At 48.3% G+C, this 27,658-nt stretch overlaps 1 protein-coding gene across 2 annotated transcripts in view; it reads left to right on the top strand.

Moving 5' to 3' along the window:
* The window catches only part of ZRSR2 (zinc finger CCCH-type, RNA binding motif and serine/arginine rich 2), a 135,600-nt gene that overhangs the window by 14,357 nt on the left and 93,585 nt on the right, over positions 1-27,658 (top strand). For both annotated transcript variants that reach the window (XM_063955799.1, XM_063955800.1), the window contains exons 4-7: positions 9,675-9,780; positions 22,063-22,146; positions 25,104-25,142; positions 25,623-25,738. In XM_063955799.1, coding sequence (XP_063811869.1) covers positions 9,675-9,780; positions 22,063-22,146; positions 25,104-25,142; positions 25,623-25,738 — 345 coding nt within the window. The remainder of the gene's footprint in view (positions 1-9,674; positions 9,781-22,062; positions 22,147-25,103; positions 25,143-25,622; positions 25,739-27,658) is intronic.

The raw sequence follows: 27,658 nt of genomic DNA on the forward strand, positions 1-27,658 counted from the left end.
TAAGCCGAGGCGAAACTGACTGCGCAGGGCTGGGTCATTCCAGCCACAGTCGTTCGACCACCGGCGAAACTCCGTACAATAAACCTCTGCAGGATTCCTACCCTGTCTGAGAGCGCGCAATTGACCTTCAGCGGATGCCTCTCTATCAGGGTCATCATATAACAGTCCTAAAGACCCAAAAAAAGCATCTACTGACAACAACACCGGATCATCTGCTTTTAAACCAAATGCCCAAGTCTGGGGATCCCCCTGGAGCAAAGAAATAATAATCCCGACCCGCTGAGATTCAGTAGCCGAGGAGATCGGTCTTAAACGAAAATAAAGTTTACAGGATTCTTTAAAATTAAAAAACTCTTTTCTATCACCAGAAAAACGGTCGGGCAAATGCATTTTTGGTTCAGGAACTACCCTCGGGGAAGTTCGTAAAAGATCTTCCTGCGACTTCACCCGAAGGGAAAGATCCTGAACCATCTGAGTAAGTTCTTGAATCTGACTGACTAAGAGCTGACCAGGATTTGGTCCTAACCCTGTTGGATTCATGAGGCCGACAATTTCTTACAAAAACTGAATAAGAAAAAATTAAACTCCGTTTAATTTTAAGTTTTGGTATGGCCGGTAATAATGTTATGATTCCAGCACTCCTGACCGGAGGAGATTTTATGACAAGGACCAGAGCGCTGGAATGGAATGCAGGTAATGGGAGCAGGATAGACTAATTGCCCCTGGCGCCCTAACTCTATTGTCTCACCCGTGCTATCGGAAATCCCCTGCGAGACTATGGTTTCTTGAGCCCCTGGCAGCCACGTTTGAAGGGCGGATTATGTCTGCCCAACTCCGGTGCCCCCCGGTCTTAGTGAGAGACAAAGGGAAATCCGAGGCAGGATGATAACAAGAGGACCTCTGACTGACAACAGGCCAGGGGCAACAAGCTAACTAACAAAACCTAAAGTATGTGCGGAAACCCGCCAGGGAAAAGGACAACCAAAATCCACTTGTCCAATACTCCTACCCAGCACCGCCGGATACCAGAGTGGACCTGTGGAAGCGGAACCCTCCGCGAAATGCTCCAAAACACAAATAATAAATAATAAAGTGGACAAGCCGCAACACACGGCAAAGCCGCGACTCACGAACACCACTGGATGTTATATGGTGATTAGTCAGGACTCCTGGAATAAGATGACAACTTCCGAGTTCAGGACTTCCGAATACTGGAATGACCGGATACAGCAAGACTGGAACAGACTCTCAGCAAACAGAGACAGCATGCAGGAAGCTATTACCGGCGTCTGTGAGAAGCCCTGGGAGTGTATTTAACAAGGAGTCCTCCAATCAGCTGCCAAAAGGCTGATTAGAATAAATGCCGTGCATCTGCCTTGCTGCACGGCCAGAGAGCAGGTGAATACATTAACTCCTAAAGCCTAGCAACGGGGAACGCGGTCCGCCAGTGGCGTCCCCGTTGCTAGGGTCCGTGCGGCTCAGCGCGCCCGGCGTCCAGCGTTGCCAGGGAGCCGGCGGCTGTCCGCGTACGGCGTCCCTGGTTGCTAGGCGCCGGGCCGCACCGACGAGCGGACCCCGGCGCCTAACAGGTCCTTTCTGTCCAGAGGCAGAGGTAGGGGAAAAAGGCTGCAACAAACAGCTAGTTCCCAGGAGCTAAAGTCCTCCCCCGCTTCTTCCAAGTCCGCCGCATGACGGTGGGGCTCCACAGGCGGAGCCAGGTACGGTGGGGGCCCGCCTCAAAAATTTCAGCGATCAGTGGGCTCGCTCACAGGTGGATCCCTGGATCTTTCAAGTAGGATCTCAGGGGTACAAGCTGGAATTCGAGGCGTCTCCCCCCCGCCGTTTCCTCAAATCTGCATTGCCAACAACTCCCTCGGACAGGGAGGCTGTGCTAGAGGCAATTCACAAGCTGTATTCCCAGCGGGTGATAGTCAAGGTGCCCCTACTTCAACAAGGACGGGGTTACTATTCCACACTGTTTGTGGTACCGGAACCAGACGGTTCGGTGAGACCCATTTTAAATTTGAAATCCTTGAACACATACATAAAAAAATTCAAGTTCAAGATGGAATCGCTCAGGGCGGTTATTGCAAGCCTGGACGAGGGGGATTACATGGTATCCCTGGACATCAAGGATCCTTACCTGCATGTCCCCATTTACCATCCTCACCAGGAGTACCTCAGATTTGCGGTACAGAATTGCCATTACCAATTCCAGACGCTGCCGTTTGGTCTGTCCACGGCACCGAGGGTGTTTACCAAGGTAATGGCGGAAATGATGATACTCCTTCGAAAAAAGGGAGTTTTAATTATCCCATACTTGGACGATCTCCTAATAAAGGCGAGATCCAAGGAGCAGTTGTTGGTAGGAGTAGCACTATCTCAGGAGGTGCTACACCAGCACGGCTGGATTCTGAATATTCCAAAGTCACAGCTGGTTCCGACGACACGTCTACTGTTCCTGGGAATGATTCTGGACACAGTCCAGAAAAAAGTGTTTCTCCCAGAGGAAAAAGCCATGGAGCTGTCGTCTCTAGTCAGAAACCTCCTGAAACCAAAACAGGTGTCGGTGCATCACTGCACGCGAGTCCTGGGAAAGATGGTGGCTTCTTACGAAGCAATTCCTTTCGGCAGGTTCCATGCCAGAATCTTTCAGTGGGACCTGTTGGACCAATGGTCCGGATCGCATCTTCAGATGCATCGGCTAATAACCCTGTCTCCAAGAACCAGGGTGTCTCTGCTGTGGTGGCTGCAGAGTGCTCATCTTCTAGAGGGCCGCAGATTCGGCATACAGGACTGGGTCCTGGTGACCACGGACGCCAGCCTTCGAGGCTGGGGGGCAGTCACACAGGGAAGAAACTTCCAAGGACTATGGTCGAGTCAGGAGACTTCCCTACACATAAATATTCTAGAACTGAGGACCATTTACAATGCCCTAAGTCAGGCAAAACCCCTGCTTCAAAACCAGCCGGTACTGATCCAGTCAGACAACATCACGGCAGTCGCCCATGTAAACCGACAGGGCGGCACCCGAAGCAGGACGGCGATGGCAGAAGCCACAAGGATTCTCCGTTGGGCGGAAAATCACGTGTTAGCACTGTCAGCAGTGTTCATTCCGGGAGTGGACAACTGGGAAGCAGACTTCCTCAGCAGACACGACCTACACCCGGGAGAGTGGGGACTTCATCCAGAAGTCTTCACACTGATTGTGAATCGTTGGGAACGGCCACAGGTGGACATGATGGCGTCCCGCCTAAACAAAAAACTAGAGAGATATTGCGCCAGGTCAAGGGAACCTCAGGCGATAGCGGTGGACGCTCTAGTAACACCGTGGGTGTACCAGTCGGTTTATGTGTTCCCTCCTCTGCCTCTCATACCAAAGGTACTGAGAATAATAAGAAAACGAGGAGTACGGACAATACTCGTGGTTCCGGATTGGCCAAGAAGAGCGTGGTACCCGGAACTTCAAGAGTTGATCTCAGAGGACCCATGGCCTCTGCCGCTCAGACAGGACCTGCTGCAGCAAGGGCCCTGTCTGTTCCAAGACTTACCGCGGCTGCGTTTGACGGCATGGCGGTTGAACACCGGATCCTAAAGGAAAAGCATTCCGGAGGATGTCATTCCTACGCTGATTAAAGCCAGGAAAGATGTAACTGTAAAACATTATCACCGCATATGGCGAAAATATGTTGCTTGGTGTGAGGCCAATAAGGCCCCAACAGAGGAATTTCAGCTGGGTCGATTTCTGCATTTCCTACAGGCAGGAGTGTCTATGGGCCTAAAATTAGGCTCCATTAAGGTGCAGATATCGGCTCTGTCGATTTTCTTCCAAAAAGAACTAGCTTCACTACCTGAAGTTCAGACATTTGTAAAAGGAGTGCTGCATATTCAGCCCCCTTTTGTGCCTCCAGTGGCACCCTGGGATCTCAACGTGGTGTTGAATTTCCTAAAATCACATTGGTTTGAACCACTGAAGACCGTGGATCTTAAATATCTCACGTGGAAAGTGGTCATGTTATTGGCCTTGGCTTCGGCCAGGCGTGTATCAGAATTGGCGGCTTTGTCATTTAAAAGCCCTTATCTGATTTTTCATATGGATAGGGCGGAATTGAGGACTCGTCCCCAGTTTCTCCCTAAGGTGGTATCAGCTTTTCACTTGAACCAACCTATTGTAGTGCCTGCGGCTACTAGTGACTTGGAGGATTCCAAGTTGCTGGACGTAGTCAGGGCCTTGAAAATTTATGTTTCCAGGACGGCTGGAGTCAGGAAAACTGACTCGCTATTTATCCTGTATGCACCCAACAAACTGGGTGCTCCTGCTTCTAAGCAGACTATTGCTCGCTGGATTTGTAGCACAATTCAGCTGGCGCATTTTGCGGTTGGACTGCCGCGTCCTAAATCAGTTAAAGCCCATTCTACAAGGAAGGTGGGCTCATCTAGGGCGGCTGCCCGAGGGGTCTCTGCTTTACAACTTTGCCGAGCTGCTACTTGGTCAGGGGCAAACACGTTTGCAAAATTCTACAAATTTGATACCCTGGCTGAGGAGGACCTTGAGTTCTCTCATTCGGTGCTGCAGAGTCATCCGCACTCTCCCGCCCGTTTGGGAGCTTTGGTATAATCCCCATGGTCCTTTCGGAGTTCCCAGCATCCACTAGGACGTTAGAGAAAATAAGATTTTACTCACCGGTAAATCTATTTCTCGTAGTCCGTAGTGGATGCTGGGCGCCCGTCCCAAGTGCGGATTGTCTGCAATAATTGTACATAGTTATTGTTCACTAACGGGTTATTGTTATGAGCCATCTGTTGAGAGGCTCAGTTATGTTTCATACTGTTAACTGGATATGGTATCACGTGTTGTACGGTGTGATTGGTGTGGCTGGTATGAGTCTTACCCGGGATTCAAAATCCTTCCTTATTGTGTCAGCTCTTCCGGGCACAGTATCCTAACTGAGGCTTGGAGGAGGGTCATAGTGGGAGGAGCCAGTGCACACCAGGTAGTCTAAAAGCTTTCTTTTAGTTGTGCCCAGACTCCTGCTGAGCCGCTATTCCCCATGGTCCTTTCGGAGTTCCCAGCATCCACTACGGACTACGAGAAATAGATTTACCGGTGAGTAAAATCTTATTTTTTCTTTATACAAAACAAGCCTAATGTCACTTTCCCTGACTACAGCGTTAGATGACCTATTCAAGTTGGCCTGGAGAAATCCAGACAAATTTGCTCCTGAAAGTAGGAAATTTTGTGAGGAAACCCCTGGGGTTGATGTATCAGTCTCTCGCCAAAAAGCCAGTGCTGCCTGCCCCGGGCTCCTTTACCATGAAGGATCCTGGGGATAGGAAGATAGAGACTACACTCAAATCTATTTACATGGCAGCAGGTGTATCACAAAGGCCGGTCATTGCGGTTTGCTGGATGACCCATGCCATTCATTCCTGGGCCACTCAAATTCAGGGGGGCCTCTCGGGGGATATGCCCTTGGTCACTATGGTGACCCTCCTAAAACACATTCAGGACACTACACGTGTCCTCTGTGATTCGCTCAAGGAGATGGGGAACATTAATGCTAGGACTTCTGCCATGGCAGTGTCGGCGCGCAGGGCCTTGTGGTTGTGTCAGTGTGGAATCAGAATCCAAGCGTAGTGTGGAGTCCCTCCCCTTTTCTGGGGAATGGCTCTTTGGGGTTGAATTGGATGCCTGGATTTCCAAAGTTACGGCTAGGAAATCCACGTTTCTTCACTCTGGGGCCCCGCCGGCGCGATGCTCCTACCTGGGGCCGTCTGTCCAGTCCTTACGGTCTCACAGATTTCGATCTAAGGCCAGAGGTGCCTCCAGTGCGACTAGAGGCACCAGAGGTAAGTCCAGAAAGCCTGCAAGCACCAGCTTTCAGGAACAGACCACCACTTCTGCTTCCGCTAAGGCCTCAGCATGACGTTGCCCACCCACCCCGATGGTATCTCGAGGTTTTAGCTCGACTTCGTCACTTCAGCCGCGTCTGGGAGACTTCCTGCCAGGATACCTGGGTCAGAGATCTTGTTTCTCAGGGCTACAAGCTGGATTTCGACAGTACTCCTCCCCAGCGATTTTTCAAATCAAGCTTACCAGCTTTACAAGATATGCAAGTTACGTTGCAACAGGCCATACAAAAATTGGTCCAGTCCCACGTCATTGTTCCAGTACCAATACTGTAATGCAGCAAGTGGTTTTACTCCAACCTATTTGTGGTGCCGAAACCGGACGGTTCGGTCACACCTATTTTAAATCTAAAATCCTTGAATCCTTATTTGAAGGTGTTTAAGTTCAAAATGATTGCGAGCCTGGAAGAACAGGAATTCATGGTCTTCTTGGATAGGAAGGATGCCTAATTCCATATTCCGATTTGGCCGCCTCATCAAGCGTACCTGTAATTTTGCCTTGCTGGACAATCACTTCCAATTCCAGGCTCTGCCCTTCGGCCTGTCTACAGCCCCGAGGGTATTCACGAAGGTGATGGCGGAGATGATGTTCCAACTCCAGGTCCATGGGGTCAATGTTATCCCTTACCTGGATGATATACTGATAAAAGCAAGATTCACGTAGCTTTTATTGCTCCATATCGACCGCACTATCCAACTTCTGTCACACCATGGGTGGATTCTCAACTTACAGAAGTTCCACCTGGAGCCATCTCAGAGGCTCCTGTTCCTGGGGATGTTGCTGGATACTGTGGCCCAGAAGGTGTTCCTACCAGAGGACAAAGCGAGAGTACTTCAGAAGATGGTCCGCATGGTGCTCTGACCTACTCGAGTGTCCATCAATCTTTGCATACGATTGTTGGGAAAGATGGTTGACCCATACGAGGCGATCCAGTATGGGAGGTTCCATGTCAGAACGTTTCGGTGGGATCTCCTAAACAAGTGGCCCGGATCACATCTACAGATGCACCGAATGATTTGGCTGTCAGCTCAGGCCAGGATTTCCCACCTGTGGTGGCTACAGTCCTCCAATCTCCTGGAAGGCCGGAGTTTTGGGATTCGGGATTGGACCCTCCTCACAACGGATGCAAGTCTGAGGGGAAGGGGGGCTGTCACCCAAGTGGCGCAATTCCAGGGCAGGTGGTCAGCCCACAAGGCCCTCCTTCCGATCAACATTCTGGAACTTCGGGTGATCTACAGTGCTCAAGGATCACGTGATTCAGGTACAGTCGGACAACGCCACGGCAGTGGCGTATATCAATCGTCAAGGAGGGACAAAAAGCAGAGCCTGCATGCGAGAGGTGTCAGATACTCCTCTGGATGAAAAGAAATGCAAGAGCAATGTCAGCAATCTTCATTCCGGGTGTGGACAACTGGGAGGCGGAATTCCTGAATCATCACGATCTCCACCCGAGGGAGTGGGGGCTCCACCATCTGGTGTATCAGCAGATCATCGACCAGTGGGGTTGCCCACAAATAGACATGATGGCTTCTCGGCTCAACAGGATACTTCCCTGGATTGCTCACGTACCAGGGACCCTCAGACGAGGGCAGTGGATGCACTGGCAGTACCGGCTGGTCTACCTGTTTCCTCCAATCCATTGCTCCCAAGGGTGCTAAAGCGAATCAGCAATTAAGGTGTTCAGGCAATTCTGATTGCCCCGGATTAGCCTCGGAGGGCATGGTACGCGGATCTTCTGGACATGTCCGTCAAAGACCCTTGGCCTCTACCACTAAGAAGAGATCTTCAACAAGGACCGTTCATCTACCCGTACTTACGGCGACTTCGTTTGATGGCATGGAGGTTGAGCGGAACATCTTAGCTCACAAGGGCCTTTCCAAGAAGGTTATTACTACCATGGTTCAGGACAGGAAACCTGTGACGTCAAAATACTATCATCATATCTGGAGAAGATATGTCTCTTGGTGCGAGGAACGCACCTATTCGCCTGCAGAGTTTCACTTGACCGTTTCTTACGTTTCCTGCAGGCTGGTGTAGATAAGGGCTTACGTCTGGGTTCCATTAAGGTCCAGATTTCAGCCCCCTCCATTTTCTTTCAGAAGAAATTGACAGTGTTGCCAGAAGTTCAGACTTTCTTGCAAGGGGTGCTCCACATTCAACCACCTTTTGTGCCGCCTACAGCACCCTCTGATTTGTATGTAGTGTTGGCAATTCTAAAATCCTTCTGGTTTGAACCTCTGACGACGGTAGAAGACAAGTACCTCATGTGGAAGACGGTGATGTTACTGGCCCTGGTTTCTGCTCAACGTGTCTCAGAATTGGGGGCCTTATCGTGTAAAAGTTCGTACTTGGTCTTTCACGAGGACAGAGCAGAGCTCCGGACTAAACAGCAGTTCCTGTCGAAGGTTATCTCCGCATTTCACCTGAATCAACCTATTGTGATTCTGTCCCGTTCTGACACTTCTGCTCCTCCGGAGGCATTGGATGCTGTGCGTGCCTTGAAAATCTATGTGAAGCGGATTCCTTGTTCGTGCTCTGATGCGCAGAAGAAGGGTTGCCCTACTTCAAAGCAGTCCATTGCTTGTTGGATTAGGCTTGCAATCCAACAGGCCTATGTGTCGGCAACCTTACCTGTTCCTAAGTCTCTGAAGGCCCACTCTACAAGATCAGTGTGCTCTTCCTGGGCGGTTGTCCGTGGAGTCTCGGCCTTGCAGCTATGCCGAGCTGCTACCTGGTCGGGGTAGAACACCTTTGTGAAGTTCTACAAGTTTGATACCCTGGCCAAAGAGGATACCCAGTTTGGGCAGGCGGTTCTGCAGCAGTCTCCACACGTTCCCGCCCATTCTGGAAGCTTTGGGACGTCCCCATCATACTAGATTCCCCAATATCCCTTATGGATGCTAGAGAAAATAGGATTTTAATACCTACTAGTAAATCCTTTTCTCGTAGTCCATAAGGGATATTGGGTGCCCGCCTCAGTGCATTGACTTTTCTGCAGGTTCTTTTTATGTGGTTACCTGTTCAGCTGCTGTTGTTAGCCGTTGCTGGTTGTTATATGTTAGTGATGTGCTGGTGTGTAAATCTCACTACCTTTTGTTATCTTGTTCCTTCTCTCATATATGTCCTTTCTCATTTGGGCATGTTTTTACCTATAACTGCCTGTGGAAAGGGGCATAGAGGGGAGGAGCCAGCACACCCAGTTGAAGAAATTTAAAGTGCACTGGCTCCTTTGGACCCCGTCTATACCCCATCATACTAGATTACCCAATATCCCTTATGCACTACGAGAAAAGGATTTACCGGTAGGTATTGAAATCCTATTTTCATACTCAAATAGACTGGATGTCTATGCTTTTTGCCATAATTTAAATTAAATCCAAAACAAAGTTTGATTTCTTCTTTAGTTTGATAGTCCTTATAAAGCTTGTCCACCCCCTGCTATTAAGGACTCTCTTCTCCTCCCTTGCTCCCATTGAACATTGAACGGAAGCAGCAGTTAGGCACCATGTTTGCCATGGTTGGGATCCATCAAAGCCGCCACCTTTCTTCTTTCATGGCTGCAGTCCAGTAATATTAGGGGCCCAACACTTACTAAAGGAGTGTATGGGAGAGCTTGTAATTTTAAGGACACAGCTTGGTAAATATGTTACAGATTTTTTTTCAACAGTTGATGTTTTCATTAGAGCAGAGGACCTCATAGCACATTATTGTTATAAGTATGGCGTATATTTAGTAGTATTATGCAATGTCATTGTGTCAACAGACAGAGGCTCCATGAAGAATGGCTGCTCCGGGAACAGAAAGCTCATGAAGAATTCCAACTTAAAAAGCAAAAAGAGGAAGCAGCCAGAAGACATGAGGAAGAGGAGGTACAATATAAACTCTGTGCATGATAGGCTGCCTCTTCTGTGCTTTTTAATAATTATTCTTTGCCATTTTCTTTCCTGATATAGGTAAACCTTTAACTGTTTCCGCCTTGTAATTCAAATATGAGTTGCTTCCAGCCGACATATGCAAATAGTACAGTAATATTGTAATGTTATTTCTCTGACGTCCTAAGTGGATACTGGGACTCCGTAAGGATCATGGGGAATAGCGGCTCCGCAGGAGACTGGGCACAACTAAAAGAAAGCTTTTGGTCTAACTGGTGTGCACTGGCTCCTCCCTCTATGACCCTCCTCCAGACTTCAGTTAGAATCTTGTGCCCGGCTGAGCTGGATGCACACTAGGGGCTCTCCTGAGCTCCTAGAAAAGAAAGTATATTTTAGGTTTTTTATTTTCAGTGAGATCTGCTGGCAACAGACTTACTGCTACGAGGGACTAAGGGGAGAAGAAGCGAACCTACCTGATTGGAGCTAGTTTGGGCTTCTTAGGCTACTGGACACCATTAGCTCCAGAGGGATCGAACACAGGACCCGACCTCGATCGTTCGGTCCCGGAGCCGCGCCGCCGTCCCCCTTACAGAGCCAGAAGCATGAAGATGGTCCTGAAAATCGGCGGCAGAAGACTTCGGTCTTCAACAAGGTAGCGCACAGCACTGCAGCTGTGCGCCATTGCTCCTCATGCACACCTCACACTCCGGTCACTGATGGGTGCAGGGCGCTGGGGGGGGGCGCCCTGAGCAGCAATATTCATACCTTGGCTGGCAAATAATCACAATATATAGTCCCAGAGGCTATATATGTGATAAATACCCCTGCCAGAATCCATAAAAAAGCGGGAGAAAAGTCTGCCGAAAAAGGGGCGGGGCTATCTCCCTCAGCACACTGGCGCCATTTTTCCCTCACCGCTCCGCTGGAAGGATCGCTCCCTGGCTCTCCCCTGCAGTTTCAAGCTTCAAAAGGGTAAAAAAGAGAGGGGGGGCACTAAATTTAGGCGCAGCAATATATATATATAAGCAGCTATAAGGGAAAACACTCAGTTATAGTGTTAATCCCTGTGTTATATAGCGCTCTGGTGTGTGCTGGCATACTCTCTCTCTGTCTCCCCAAAGGGCTTTGTGGGGTCCTGTCCTCTGACATAGCATTCCCTGTGTGTGTGCGGTGTGTCGGTACGGCTGTGTCGACATGTTTGATGAGGAGGCTTACGTGGAGGCGGAGCAGATGCCGATAAATGTGATGTCACCCCCTGCGGGGCCGACACCAGAGTGGATGGTTATGTGGAAGGAATTACGTGACCGTGTCGACTCCTTACATAAAAGGTTTGACGACATACCAAATATGGGACAGCCGGCTTCTCAGCCTGTGCCTGCCCAGGCGTCTCAAAAGCCATCGGGGGCTCTAAAACGCCCGCTACCTCAGATGGCAGACACCGATGTCGACACGGATACTGACTCCAGTGTCGACGACGATGAGACTAATGTAACTTCCAATAGGGCCACACGTTACATGATTGAGGCAATGAAAAATGTGTTGCATATTTCTGATGTTACCCCAGGTACCACAAAAAAGGGTATTATGTTTGGAGAGAAAAAACTACCAGTAGTTTTTCCTCCATCTGAGGAATTAAATGAAGTGTGTGAAGAAGCGTGGGCTTCCCCCTATAAGAAACTGGTAATTTCTAAAAGGTTACTAATGACGTACCCTTTCCCGCCAGAGGATAGGTCACGTTGGGAAACATCCCCGAAGGTGGATAAAGCACTCACACGCTTGTCAAAGAAGGTGGCACTACCGTCTCCGGCCGCCCTAAAGGAACCTGCTGATAGAAAGCAGGAGGCTATCCTGAAGTCTGTATATACATACACAGGTATTATACTGAGACCAGCTATTGCTTCAGCATGGATGTGCAGTGCTGCAGCTGCGTGGTCAGATTCCCTGTCGGAAAATATTGATACCCTAGACAGGGACACTATATTGCTAACCGTAGAGCATATTAAAGACGCAGTCTTATACATGAGAGATGCACAGAGGGATATTTGCCGGCTGGCATCTAAAATTAGTGCAATGTCCATTTCTGCCAGGAGAGGGTTATGGACTCTGCAGTGGACAGGTGATGCAGATTCTAAAAAGCACATGGAAGTTTTGCCTTATAAGGGTGAGGAGTTGTTCGGGGATGGTCTCTCGGACCTCGTTTCCACAGCAACAGCTGGGAAGTCTACATTTTTACCCCATGTTCCCTCACAGCCAAAGAAAGCACCGTATTATCAGGTACAGTCCTTTCGGCCCCATAAGGGCAAGCGGGTTAAAGGCGCGTCCTTTCTGCCCAGAGGCAGAGGTAGAGGGAAAAAGCTGCAGCATACAGCCAGTTCCCAGGAGCAAAAGTCCTCCCCCGCTTCCTCCAAGTCCACCGCATGACGCTGGGGCTCCACAGGCGGAGCCAGGTACGGTGGGGGCCCGTCTCAAAAACTTCAGCAATCAGTGGGCTCGCTCACGGGTAGATCCCTGGATCCTTCAAGTAGTATCTCAGGGGTACAAGCTGGAATTCGAGACATCTTCCCCCCGCCGTTTCCTCAAATCTGCCTTGCCAACAACTCCCTCAGGCAGAGAGGCAGTGTTAGAGGCAATTCACAAGCTGTATTCCCAGCAGGTGATAGTCAAAGTGCCCCTACTTCAACAAGGACGGGGTTACTATTCCACAATGTTTGTGGTACCGAAACCGGACGGTTCGGTGAGACCCATTTTAAATTTGAAATCCTTGAGCACATATATAAAAAAATTCAAGTTCAAGATGGAATCGCTCAGGGCGGTTATTGCAAGCCTGGACGAGGGGGATTACATGGTATCACTGGACATCAAGGATGCTTACCTGCATGTCCCCATTTACCATCCTCACCAGGAGTACCTCAGATTTGTGGTATAGGATTGTCATTACCAATTCCAGACGTTGCCGTTTGGTCTATCCACGGCTCCGAGGGTATTTACCAAGGTAATGGCCGAAATGATGATACTCCTTCGAAAGAAGGGAGTTTTAATTATCCCGTACTTGGACGATCTTCTGATAAAGGCGAAGTCCAGGGAGCAGTTATTGGTCGGGGTAGCACTATCTCGGGAGGTGCTACAACAGCACGGCTGGATTCTAAATATTCCAAAGTCACAGCTGGTCCCTACGACACGTCTACTGTTCCTGGGCATGGTTCTGGACACAGAACAGAAAAAAAGTGTTTCTCCCGGAGGAGAAGGCCAAGGAGCTGTCATCTCTAGTCAGGGGCCTCCTAAAACCAAAACAGGTGTCGGTGCATCACTGCACGCGGATCCTGGGAAAGATGGTAGCTTCCTACGAAGCAATTCCATTCGTCAGGTTCCATGCAAGAACCTTTCAGTGGGACCTGTTGGACAAGTGGTCCGGATCGCATCTTCAGATGCATCGGCTGATAACCCTGTCTCCAAGGACCAGGGTGTCTCTGCTGTGGTGGCTGCAAAGTGCTCTTCTTCAAGAGGGCCGTAGATTCGGCATACAGGACTGGGTCCTGGTGACCACGGATGCTAGCCTTCGAGGCTGGGGGGCAGTCACACAGGGAAGAAACTTCCAAGGACTATGGTCAAGTCAGGAGACTTCCCTACACATAAATATTCTGGAACTGAGGGCCATTTTCAATGCCCTAAGTCAGGCAAAACCCCTGCTTCAAAACCAGCCGGTACTGATCCAGTCAGACAACATCACGGCAGTCGCCCATGTAAACCGACAGGGCGGCACAAGAAGCAGGACGGCGATGGCAGAAGCCACAAGGATTCTCCGATGGGCGTAAAATCACGTGTTAGCACTGTCAGCAGTGTTCATTCCGGGAGTGGACAACTGGGAAGCAGACTTCCTCAGCAGACACGACCTCCACCCGGGAGAGTGGGGACTTCATCCGGAAGTCTTCCAACTGATTGTAAACCGTTGGGAAAAGCCACAGGTGGACATGATGGCGTCCTGCCTAAACAAAAAGCTAGAAAGATATTGCGCCAGGTCGAGAGACCCTCAGGCGATAGCTGTGGACGCTCTAGTGACACCGTGGGTGTACCGGTCGGTTTATGTGTTCCCTCCTCTTCCTCTCATACCAAAGGTACTGAGGATAATAAGGAGAAGAGGAGTAAGAACTATACTCATTGTTCCGGATTGGCCAAGAAGAGCTTGGTACCTGGAACTTCAAGAAATGATCTCAGAGGACCCATGGCCTCTGCCGCTCAGACAGGACCTGCTGCAGCAGGGGCCCTGTCTGTTCCAAGACTTACCGCGGCTGCGTTTGACGGCATGGCGGTTGAACACCGGATCCTGAAGGAAAAGGGCATTCCGGAGGAAGTCATTCCTACGCTGATTAAAGCTAGGAAAGAAGTGACCGCAAACCATTATCACCGCATTTGGCGAAAATATGTTGCGTGGTGTGAGGCCAGGAAGGCCCCAACGGAGGAATTTCAGCTGGGCCGTTTTCTGCACTTCCTACAGTCAGGGGTGACTATGGGCCTCAAATTGGGTTCCATTAAGGTCCAGATTTCGGCTATATCGATTTTCTTCCAGAGAGAACTGGCTTCACTACCTGAAGTTCAGACTTTTGTTAAGGGAGTGCTGCATATTTAGCCCCCTTTTGTGCCTCCAGTGGCACCTTGGGATCTCAACGTGGTGTTGGATTTCCTAAAGTCACATTGGTTTGAGCCACTTAAAACCGTGGAATTGAAATATCTCACGTGGAAAGTGGTCATGTTGTTGGCCCTGGCTTCGGCCAGGCGTGTATCAGAATTGGCGGCTTTGTCATGTAAAAGCCCTTATCTAATTTTCCATATGGATAGGGCAGAATTGAGGACTCGTCCCCAGTTTCTCCCTAAGGTGGTATCAGCTTTTCATCTGAACCAACCTATCGTGGTGCCTGCGGCTACAAAAGACTTGGAGGCTTCCAAGTTTTTGGACGTAGTCAGGGCCCTGAAAATTTATGTTTCCAGGACAGCTGGAGTCAGAAAGGCTGACTCGCTATTTATCCTGTATGCGCCCAACAAGTTGGGTGCACCTGCTTCAAAGCAGACTATTGCTCGCTGGATCTGTAGTACGATTCAGCTTGCACATTCTGCGGCTGGACTGCCGCATCCTAAATCAGTGAAGGCCCATTCCACGAGGAAGGTGGGCTCTTCTTGGGCGGCTGCCCCAGGGGTCTAGGCTCTACAAATTTGCCGAGCAGCTACTTGGTCGGGGTCAAACACATTTGCTAAATTCTACAAGTTTGACACCCTGGCTGAGGAGGACCTAGAGTTTGCCCATTCGGTGCTGCAGAGTCATCCGCACTCTCCCGCCCGTTTGGGAGCTTTAGTATAATCCCCATGGTCCTTACGGAGTCCCAGCATCCACTTAGGACGTCAGAGAAAATAAGAATTTACTCACTGGTAATTCTATTTCTCGTAGTCCGTAGTGGATGCTGGGCGCCCATCCCAAGTGCGGATTGTCTGCAATACTTGTATATAGTTATTGTTTAACTAAAGGGTTATTGTTGAGCCATCTGTTGAGAGGCTCAGTTGTTGTCATACTGTTAACTGGGTATTGTATCACGAGTTATACGGTGTGATTGGTGTGGCTGGTATGAGTCTTACCCGGGATTCAAAATCCTTCCTTATTGTGTCAGCTCTTCCGGGCACAGTATCCTAACTGAAGTCTGGAGGAGGGTCATAGAGGGAGGAGCCAGTGCACACCAGTTAGACCAAAAGCTTTCTTTTAGTTGTGCCCAGTCTCCTGCGGAGCCGCTATTCCCCATGGTCCTTACGGAGTCCCAGCATCCACTACGGACTACGAGAAATAGAATTACCGGTGAGTAAATTCTTATTATTGTATGCACATATGCATCTCCATTTTTAGGTTTACTACATGTCTTTTCCAATACACATGTATGTTTGCTCTCTGTATGCAGTCATGACTGGAAGTTATGATTTCTCTAAAAGTGGACATATGATTCCAGAATGGCGTCGCAAGTTTTCTAGCACTGTGTAGGATGTGCAGGATAACCTGCAATGGTGGCAGTACTGTAACTAGCTGAATCAGCACATTGTCTGAATTAAATTGACCCCAAAGTGTGTGTTTGTGTGCCGAAAATACGGCGTCACAAAAAAACTACTCTGCTTGGTGTGTATTAATTTTTTAAAGTGTAGATGGTGAAAAGGCTTGCTGCAACATATTCATTGCAACAGAGCATTGCTCAGTCAGTCACAAGAGTGTACTGACGGTGAGAAAATAACAGTATAGTTTATTTCTCTGACGTCCTAGTGGATGCTGGGAACTCCGTAAGGACCATGGGGAATAGACGGGCTCCGCAGGAGACTGGGCACTCTAAAGAAAAGATTAGGTACTATCTGGTGTGCACTGGCTCCTCCCTCTATGCCCCTCCTCCAAACCTCAGTTAGAATCTGTGCCCGGCCAGAGCTGGGTGCTCCTAGTGGGCTCTCCTGAGCTTACTAGTAAAGAAAGTATTTATTAGGTTTTTTATTTTCAGTGAGCTTCTGCTGGCAACAGACTCACTGCTACGTGGGACTAAGGGGAGAGAAGCAAACCTACCTGCTTGCAGCTAGTTTGTGCTTCTTAGGCTACTGGACACCATTAGCTCCAGAGGGTTCGAACACAGGCACCTGTCCTCGATCGTCCGTTCCCGGAGCCGCGCCGCCGTCCCCCTTGCAGAGCCAGAAGAACAGAAGCTTGAAGATGACAAAATCGGCGGCTGAAGACTCCTGTCTTCATTAAGGTAGCGCACCGTAGCTGTGCGCCATTGCTCCCAGCACACTTCACACTCCGGTCACTGTAGGGTGCAGGGCGCTGGGGGGGGGGGCGCCCTGGGCTGCAATTGAAGTACCTTTGGCATAAAAACATACATATATACAGTCTAGCACTGTATATATGTAAAAAAAAAACGCAATTTTTTTACATGGAAAACGGGACAGAAGCCCGCCACTGAGGGGCCGGGGCCTTCTTCCTCAGCACACCAGCGCCATTTTCTCTTCACAGCTCCGCTGGAAGCAGCTCCCCAGGCTCTCCCCTGCAGTATCCAGGTACAAGACGGGTTAAAAAGAGAGGGGGGGCACATAAATTTAGGTGCAAACAATACAAAAAAAAGCAGCTATTGGGTAAATCACTTATTAGCAGTGAAAATCCCTGTGTTATATAGCGCTGTGATGTGTGCTGGCATACTCTCTCTCTGTCTCCCCAAAGGACTTTGTGGGGTCCTGTCCTCAGTCTGAGCATCTGAGCATTCCCTGTGTGTGTGCGGTGTGTCGGTACGGCTGTGTCGACATGTTTGATGAGGAAGGTTACGTGGAGGCGGAGCAAGGGCAGATAAGTGTGGTATCGCCCCCGTCGGGGCCGACACCTGATTGGATGGATATGTGGAAGGTCTTAAATGACAATGTAAACTCCTTACATAAAAGGTTTGATGACGCTACAGCCTTGGGACAGCCGGGGTCTCAGCCCGCGCCTGCCCAGGCGACTCAGAAACCGTCAGGGGCTCATAAACGCCCTCTATCTCAGATGGTTGACACAGATGCCGACACGGAGTCCGACTCCAGTGTCGACGATGATGAGGCACATTTACAGTCTAAAATGACCAAGGCCTTCCGATACATGATTATTGCAATGAAAGATGTATTACACATTTCTGAGAGTAACCCGGTTAATACCAAGAGGGTTTATATGTTTTTGGGGAGAAAAAGCAGCCAGTGACTTTTCCCCCATCTGATGAATTAAATGAATTGTGTGAAGAAGCGTGGAGTTCCCCTGATAAGAAATTAGTGATTTCTAAGAGGTTACTGATGGCGTACGCTTTCCCGCCAACGGACAGGTTACGTTGGGAAACAACCCCTAGGGTGGACAAGGCGCTGACACGCTTATCTAAAAAGGTGGCCCTGCCGTCTCAGGATACGGCCGCCCTAAAGGAGCCTGCGGATAGAAAGCAGGAAGCTATCCTGAAGTCAGTGTATACACACTCTGGTACTCTGAGACCTGCTATTGCTTCAGCCTGGATGTGTAGTGCTGTAGCAGCGTGAACAGATACTCTGTTAGACGACATAGATTCCCTCGACAGAGATACTGTTTTGCTAACCCTGGGCCATATCAAAGACGTCGTCTTATATATGCGAGATGCTCAGAGGGACATTTGCCTGCTGGGCTCTAGAATTAATGCTTTGTCCATTTCTGCCAGGAGGGTCTTATGGACTCTGCAATGGACAGGAGATGCTGATTCTAAAAAACACATGGAGGTTTTGCCTTATAAGGGTGAGGAATTGTTTGGGGACGGTCTGTCGGACCTCGTGTCTACAGCGACAGCTGGAAAGTCGACTTTCTTGCCTCAGGTTTCCTCACAGCCTAAGAAAGCACCGTATTATCAAATGCAGTCCTTTCGTTCCCAAAAAGGCAAGAGGGTCAGGGGCGCATCCTTTCTTGCCAGAGGCAGGGGTAGAGGTAAGAAGCTGCACCATGCAGCCAGTTCCCAGGAACAAAAGTCCTCCCCTGCTTCCACTAAGTCCACCGCATGACGTTGGGGCTCCACAGGCGGAGCCAGGTGCGGTGGGGGCGCGTCTCCGAAACTTCAGCAGCCAGTGGGTTCGCTCACAGGTGGATTTCTGGGCTATACAAATTGTATCTCAGGGATACAAGCTGGAATTTGAAGCGAATCCCCCCCGCCGTTACCTCAAATCAGCCTTGCCAGCTTCCCCCATGGAAAGGGAGGTAGTGCTGGCGGCAATTCACAAGCTGTACCTCCAGCAAGTGATTCAGGGTCCCCCTCCTTCAACAGGGAAGGGGTTACTATTCCACAATGTTTGTGGTACCGAAACCGGACGGTTCGGTGAGACCCATTCTGAATTTAAAGTCCTTGAACACTTATATGAAGAAATTCAAGTTCAAAATGGAATCGCTCAGAGCGGTTATTGCAAGCCTGGAAGAGGGGGATTTTATGGTGTCGCTGGACATCAAAGATGCTTACTTACATGTCCCCATTTACCCACCTCACCAGGAGTACCTCAGATTTGTGGTACAGGACTGTCATTACCAATTCCAGACGTTGCCGTTTGGCCTGTCCACGGCACCGAGAATATTTACCAAGGTAATGGCCGAAATGATGATACTCCTTCGGCAGAAGGGAGTTATAATTATCCCGTACTTGGACGATCTCATCATAAAGGCGAGGTCCAGGGAGCAGTTGTTGATCAGCGTAACACTCTCTCGGGAATTGTTACTACAGCACGGCTGGATTCTGAATGTTCCAAAGTAGCAGCTGATTCCTACGACGCGTCTGCTTTTCCTGGGCATGATTCTGGACACAGAACAGAAGAAGGTGTTTCTCCCGGTGGAGAAGTCCCAGGAATGAGCATCTCTGGTCAGGGACCTCCTGAAACCAAAACAGGTATCGGTGCATCACTGCACGCGAGTCCTGGGAAAGATGGTGGCTTCATACGAAGCCATTCCCTTCGGCAGATTCCATGCAAGGATCTTTCAGTGGGATCTGTTGGACAAGTGGTCCGGATCGCATCTTCAGATGCATCGGCTGATCACCCTGTCCCCAAGGGCCAGGGTGTCTCTTCTGTGGTGGCTGCAGAGTGCTCACCTTCTCGAGGGCCGCAGGTTCGGCATACAGGACTGGGTCCTGGTGACCACGGATGCAAGCCTCCGAGGATGGGGGGCAGTCACTCAGGGAAGAAACTTCCAAGGGCTGTGGTCATGTCTGGAGACTTCTCTCCACATAAATATACTGGAACTAAGGGCCATTTACAACGCCCTGAGTCAAGCAGAGCCCCTGCTGCGAAACCGGCCAGTGCTGATTCAGTCAGACAACATCACGGCTGTCGCCCATGTAAACCGCCAGGGCGGCACAAGAAGCAGGATGGCAATGGCGGAAGCCACAAAGATTCTTCGGTGGGCGGAGAATCACGTGCAAGCACTGTCAGCAGTGTTCATTCCGGGAGTGGACAACTGGGAAGCAGACTTCCTCAGCAGACACGACCTCCACCCGGGAGAGTGGGGACTTCATCAAGAAGTCTTCCAACTGATTGCAAACCGATGGGAACTGCCACAGGTGGACATGATGGCGTCCCGCCTCAACAAAAAGCTAGAAAGATATTGCGCCAGGTCAGGGACCCTCAGGCGATAGCTGTGTACCAGTCGGTTTATGTGTTTCCTCCTCTTCCTCTCATACCAAAAGTACTGAGAATAGTAAGAAAGAGAGGAATAAGAACAATACTCATTGTTCCGGACTGGCCAAGAAGGACTTGGTACCCGGAACTACAAGAAATGCGCACAGAGGACCCATGGCCTCTGCCTCTCAGACAGGACCTGCTGCAACAAGGGCCCTGTCTGTTCCAAGACTTATCGCGGCTGCGTTTGACGGCATGGCGGTTGAACGCGGGATCCTAGCGGAAAAAGGCATTCCGGATGAAGTTATTCCTACGCTGATAAAGGCTAGGATAGACGTGACAGCAAAACATTATCACCGTATATGGCGGAAGTATGTTGCTTGGTGTGAGGCCAGGAAGGTCCCTACAGAGGAATTCCAACTGGGTCGTTTCCTGCACTTCCTACAGTCAGGGGTGACTATGGGCCTAAAATTGGGTTCCATAAAGGTCCAGATTTCGGCCCTATCCATTTTCTTTCAAAAAGAACTGGCTTCACTGCCTGAGGTTCAAACATTTGTTAAGGGAGTGCTGCATATTCAGCCCCCTTTTGTGCCACCAGTGGCGCCCTGGGATCTTAACGTTGTGTTGGATTTCCTGAAATCCCACTGGTCTGAGCCACGTGGAAAGTGGTCATGCTGTTGGCCTTAGCATCGGCTAGGCGTGTGTCGGAATTGGCGGCTTTGTCATGTAAAAGCCCATATCTTATCTTCCATATGGACAGGGCAGAATTGAGGACTCGTCCCCAATTTCTCCCAAAGGTGGTGTCATCGTTTCATTTGAACCAACCTATTGTGGTGCCTGCGGCTACTCGGGACTTGGAGGACTCCAAGTTGCTGGACGTAGTCAGGGCTTTGAAAATATGTTTCCAGAACGGCTGGAGTCAGGAAGACTGATTCGCTGTTTATCTTGCATGCACCCAACAAGCTGGGTGCTCCTGCTTCAAAGCAAACTATTGCTCGCTGGATCTGTAGCACGATTCAGCAGGCTCATTCTGCGGCTGGATTGCCGCATCCAAAATCGGTGAAGGCCCATTCCACAAGGAAGGTGGGCTCTTCTTGGGCGGCTGCCCGAGGGGTCTCGGCTTTACAGCTTTGCCGAGCAGATACTTGGTCGGGTTCAAACACATTTGCAAAGTTCTACAAGTTTGATACCCTGGCTGAGGAGGACCTTGTGTTTGCTCATTCGGTGCTGCAGAGTCATCCGCACTCTCCTGCCCGTTTGGGAGCTTTGGTATAATCCCCATGGTCCTTACGGAGTTCCCAGCATCCACTAGGACGTCAGAGAAAATTAAGAATTTACTCACCGGTAATTCTATTTCTCGTAGTCCGTAGTGGATGCTGGGCGCCCGTCCCAAGTGCGAATTTTCTGCAGTAAGTGTATATAGTTATTGCTTAACTAAGGGTTATTGTTATGAGCCATCCGTTGAGTGAGGCTCAGTTGTTGTTCATACTGTTAACTGGGTAAGGTTATCACAAGTTGTACGGTGTGATTGGTGTGGCTGGTATGAGTCTTACCCTGGATTCAAAATTTCCTTTCCTTTCCTTGTAATGTCAGCTCTTCCGGGCACAGTTTCCCTAACTGAGGTCTGGAGGAGGGGCATAGAGGGAGGAGCCAGTGCACACCAGATAGTACCTAATCTTTTCTTTAGAGTGCCTAGTCTCCTGCGGATCCCGTCTATTCCCCATGGTCCTTACGGAGTTCCCAGCATCCACTACGGACTACGAGAAATAGAATTACCAGTGAGTAAATTCTTATTTTCACCTCATAGTACATTGGGGCAGATGTATTAACCTGGAGAAGGCATAATGAAGTGAAAAACCAGTGATAAATGCAAGGTGATAAACGCACCAGCCAATCACCTTCAATATGTAAATTAACAGAAGCTGATTGGCTGGTACGTTATCACCTTGCACATTTCACTGGTTTATCACCTCCTTATGCCTTCTCCAGGTTAATGCATCTGCCCCATAGTCACATTTAAAGACTTTAAAAGTGTTTTATGGTAGAATGCCTAAATGTCTGTAAATACAGAACACCTAGATATGGGAATAGCCTCATACAAACTCTTGATGCGATGTGTCTCTGCTCTATTTCCCACAGAGAAAAATGATAGAAGAATGGAGACAGCAGGAAATGAAGGAAAGAGCAGAGGAGCCGGAAGAAGTGAAGAAGAGAGAAAGAGAGGTGATTCCTGCTCTAGGAGGATAGAATCACTCATATCCTGTTTCAGCTGTAGTCAGTCTGGGTTATATCAGATTTTACATATACTATGCACAATGTTATTTCTGTTGCACTATAATATCGATTTACCAGCAGGAAAATAATTTACCAGTTATTATGTTTATTTTTAATAAATGTACACACTTGGTTACACAGACGTATACCTATAGGTGCGTACACACTAGGTACTACGCTCCATGAGTGATATCGTCCTACCCTCCCGGGCAGACTATATAGTGCGTACACACTTAACGATATCGTTCAGTGACCTACATGTACAGACGACAGAACACATAGTTAACGATGCGCGGGAGCACTTATTGTTCGTAGCGTACACACACAGCGATATTACAAACAATATCGCTCAGAAGGGTGTGTATATAATTTAGAATATCGCCTACGGTGTACGCTCCTTAAAAGTATCACTTGTGAATTCAGTAACTACTGTATATGTGTCCTAAAAACAGGGTGTCAACAAAAAAATTATTCATTTTGAATGGTACATGATATAAATTACATTTATCAGATTTCAGAGACCTATAACTAATAGATGTGTTGAAAATTGCCTTTCTTTGGATTACAGTATTTATGTACATAGAAACATAGAATTTGACAGTAGATAAGTACCACTTGGCCCATGTAGTTTGCCCTAAACACATGTACATGTTGGAAGTCAGTTAACCTACCAGTATATTTTTGGAATGTGAGAGGAAACTGGAGTACGGGGAGAATATAGAAACTCCACACAGGGCCGTGGTGGGAAACGAACCCAGGACCTCATGCCTCAAACTAATGACTTCATGGGCACTGTGCCCAGACAAGTGAGTTTGCAGGGGCACTTATCCCTGCTCAGGCTAGTGACATCACGGGGGGATCTTTGCCCTGACCAGACAAGTGACATCGCATCATTTAAATCCCTCCATGTTCTTTTTTGCCCTCAGCCCCACAGGAAATTTCTGTCCTCCATGAACTCGCCTTATGGAGCCTTCAATATAGATTCACAGGTGTTTCACCCCAAATCAAAAATAACTGCACTCTGTGGCAGCGAATAATATATATATGCGTAAATACTTTAAAACATAAAACAATGACAGATTGGTATAAGAAAAATGTAACTCCTCAAGGGAGAGGGACACTAGCACATTAAATGGCCTGTGAGGAAATGTACTTTACAGTTTCTTAAAGTTTACACGTTATTTAGAATCATTCCCGGGACACATTCAAGTTCATTTGTCCCCATCACAGTACATGCAATGTGTGTGTACGAAAAGTCAATGGAAGGAGTTTTAGTGGTTGCCCTTCCTGTACGTATACAACTAATGCGCCCCCCCCCCAGGCTACTTCATGCTATTTATTATACTGAATTTCTATTTAAATATCTAATGAATCTGCCCATGTATACATACCACCCCTTCAAAGTGTGTATACTTAACGCTTTAATGTATTTTGCTAATACAGAAGGTTATTTTGTGTATTTTATTTAGTATGTGTTACATAGCAATCTGGGTCATTTGTCTGTAAGTTTGCTGAATGTTTTATTCCTTAACTTTGTTTCCACGTGCAAAGCTGCCAGCTAAGCCCAGTCACGCCTCACTGCATCGAGATGTATCTTTTTGTTACAAAAATATATTGCTTTTGTTATTAACATTTACAAATGTAATACTAGAATGCTCAGAATTATGTGAACTCTTGTAGGATGTGTTTGAATAAGCATCAAAGTTTCCTCCCGTATGCTGTAACATATACAGTCTGCTGTACGCAGGTGACTTAAACTCCAGGAACTAATGAGCTGCTGCTGATGTAACTTATGGGTTTATAAGGACTGCTGCATTCTGCTTCCTCTCCGCAAGTAACCTGCATCCAGCAGAAGCTCATGACAAGTAACACCACGCCGATGTGATCTGCAGTAATCCAAATGTTAACAATATCGACACAGATGAATGCTATTCCGGACAGATCATCTGTTGAGCTGCTTGTGAAAGCTTTCCATAGTGATGGGAATGGCCTTGTAATTATAAAAAACCTGCAGGATTTGATTATTTGAAATCCTTTCATAGGGTATCCCCCCCCCCCCCCCCCATCCTTCTTCCATAAGCATGTCCTCAACAGATTATAAATTCAAGCTTTAGTCCCCACAAACTTTAGTTCTCCAATTGCTGACCGTGAAAGGCACTATTTAAACATTGTAGGGTGGTTTGGATTAGTGCTGTGGCCTGGTGGTGGTGTTCTCCCTGTGTGGAATCTTCCTTTAAGTTACACACAGTTCGGAATAAAACTGTTATTTTGGGAGCGTGGATCATTCAGTGAATGACCTTTATTGGGTAGGTACAGATGTGTCCGTTCTCATCTTACTTGATATCGTCTGCCGCATGCGTACCCATCACAGCAGCGATCTCATGCACCCTGACGCGCCTAGTCGCCGCCTTGCGTATGTACTTGCATTCCTATGGAAGCGGGTGCGTATGCACGTGCCCACGAATTGTCCCTAGCACACTTTCTGCGGCAAACGAGCCGCATTTGCCGTGAATATAACTTAAGATGAGAGCGGACACATAGCTGTAATCTGACTACAGAGATTGTGAGCAATCTGACACTGGTGGAGGGACACACAATTTCTGGCATGTTCATTCCTTATTGTCTCATAGGTGGTCCCATTTATAAGATAGTTATATTCTCCTTCTGCAAAAAAACAAACAAACAAACAAACCACATCAGTATTCATGGCTGCTGTTGTCTCCTAAGGGTGGCAGACATGTTGTCATTTCCTGCAGGGCACTGTGAACTACACCAATTCATATGTAGGATTATATTGTATTCTTTGCTTTCTATAAATTGCTAATAATATTAGAGGTTCTTAACCCCAAAAGCAGATACTGTCACCATGGAGGTATTCACTAGCCCTGTGTTTACACCATTTCTAGGAAGCCGTGCAGAAGATGCTGGATGAAGCAGAGAGTCAGGTAAGATGTGGTATTCAGTATTATATGTAAATATTCAATTGGTGGGATTATGAGATAAAGTGGACTTGTCGCCTGCACGCTCTAGTTCAGCCCATAAATAATATCCCTGATCTATTGTGAACATGCACCCAATCAATTCACAGAGTGCCTTGTCAATCAGTGAGGTTGAAGGTTACAGGTGACTTTATAATCTACAGCCTCAGGAAAGAAGTTTGCACGATTATTGGATTTAATGCATAGAAAGACTGTCTTTAAAATAGAGCTCAGCCAAAGAATACAATATTCAACCTTCTATCTAAGGTGAAAATCCCTTTAGCCATGGGGGTAACCTAAGTGTCAGACTAACACACAGGGGAAATAGAATTGTAATAGAATTATTTACATTTTGCTTCCTGGGGAAACTGCAGCATAATTACAACACATTCTTCAGAGACCTGACAGTTGCTGGGTAATGTTCTGTCTTTTGTCTTTTGTCTACAGCTTGAAAATGGTGGTAATTGGCACAATCCAGAGGCACCTGAAGGATATGGTACAGAAAAGGATCGAGCTAATTGCCCTTTCTATCTGAAAACTGGTGCCTGTCGGTTTGGTGAGAGGTAAGGGCAGAGATCTTAGAAAATCAGTGCTAAATCCCAAATTATCTTAACCTGTTCCATCTAGCGCTTTTTGTACTACACTTACCACTGTTTCCATTGCTGAACGTATGAGTAGTATGGTCATTAGTAGCCATGTTTGTTTATGTGGCCTGTAGTATGTATGACTATTCTTCTATGTTCTATTAGTGTAACTGTATGTAGATGTAGGGCTGACTCTACACATTTTATTTAGTGTTTATTGTAGGATATAACTTCACACTTCCAGGTAACCTAGTTAATGAGGTTGAAAAAAAGACAAGTTGTCCATCCAGTTCAACCTGTATAAAAGACTATACACTATTCTGTACGTAACCATAGGTTTAACCATACTGACTCAAGTGTTGACAACTATAATGCATTTTTTTTACTAAGTACATTCATTTAAATACTATTTCTCTAACGTCCTAAGTGGATTCTGGGGACTCCGTAAGGACCATGGGGATTAGCGGCTCCGCAGGAGACTGGGCACAACTACAAAGAAAGCTTTAGACTACTGGTGTGCACTGGCTCCTCCCACTAAGACCCTCCTCCAGACCTCAGTTAGATTCTTGTGCCCGGCCGAGCTGGATGCACACTAGAGGCTCTCCTGAGCACCTAGAAAGAAAGTATATTTAGGTTTTTTTATTTTCAGTGAGATCTGCTGGCAACAGACTCACTGCAGCGAGGGACTAAGGGGAGAAGAAGCGAACCTACCTAACAGGTGGTAGTTTGGGCTTCTTAGGCTACGAAGAAGGTCCGGAAAATCGGCGGCAGAAGACTTCAGTCTTCACCAAGGTAGCGCACAGCACTGCAGCTGTGCGCCATTGCTCCTCATGTACACCTCATACTTCGGTCACTGATGGGTGCAGGGCACTGGGGGGGGGGGGGCGCCCTGAGGGCAATAGATAACACCTTGGCTGGCAAAATATACATCATATATAGTCCCAGGGGCTATATAGATGTAAAATTTCTCTGACGTCCTAGTGGATGCTGGGAACTCCGTAAGGACCATGGGGAATAGACGGGCTCCGCAGGAGACTGGGCACTCTAAAAGAAAGATTAGGTACTATCTGGTGTGCACTGGCTCCTCCCTCTATGCCCCTCCTCCAGACCCCAGTTAGATTTCTGTGCCCGGCCGAGCTGGATGCACACTAGGGGCTCTCCTGAGCTCCTAGAAAGAAAGTATATGTTAGGTTTTTTATTTTACAGTGAGACCTGCTGGCAACAGGCTCACTGCAACGAGGGACTAAGGGGAGAAGAAGCGAACCTACCTGCTTGCAGCTAGCTTGGGCTTCTTAGGCTACTGGACACCATTAGCTCCAGAGGGATCGACCGCAGGACCCGTCCTTGGTGTTCGTTCCCGGAGCCGCGCCGCCGTCCCCCTTACAGAGCCAGAAGCATGAAGATGGTCCGGAAAATCGGCGGCAGAAGACTTCAGTCTTCACCAAGGTAGCGCACAGCACTGCAGCTGTGCGCCATTGCTCCTCATACACACTTCACACTCCGGTCACTGAGGGTGCAGGGCGCTGGGGGGGGGCGCCCTGAGCAGCAATAAAAACACCTTGGCTGGCAAAATAATCACAATATATAGCCCCAGAGGCTATATATGTTATAATTACCCCTGCCAGAATCCATAAAAAAGCGGGAGAAAAGTCCGCGAAAAAGGGGCGGAGCTATCTCCCTCGGCACACTGGCGCCATTTTCTCTTCACAGTGTAGCTGGAAGACAGCTCCCCAGGCTCTCCCCTGTAGTTTTCCGGCTCAAAGGGTTAAAAAGAGAGGGGGGGCACTAAATTTAGGCGCAATATTGTTTATACAAGCAGCTATTGGGGAAAATTCACTCAGGCCCATACACACTTGACGATAAAATGAACGATGTCGTTCATTTCAGCCCTCATGAACG

Source organism: Pseudophryne corroboree, chromosome 2 (genome assembly GCF_028390025.1).
Source record: "Pseudophryne corroboree isolate aPseCor3 chromosome 2, aPseCor3.hap2, whole genome shotgun sequence".
In the NCBI taxonomy this organism is placed as follows: Eukaryota; Metazoa; Chordata; class Amphibia; order Anura; family Myobatrachidae; genus Pseudophryne; species Pseudophryne corroboree.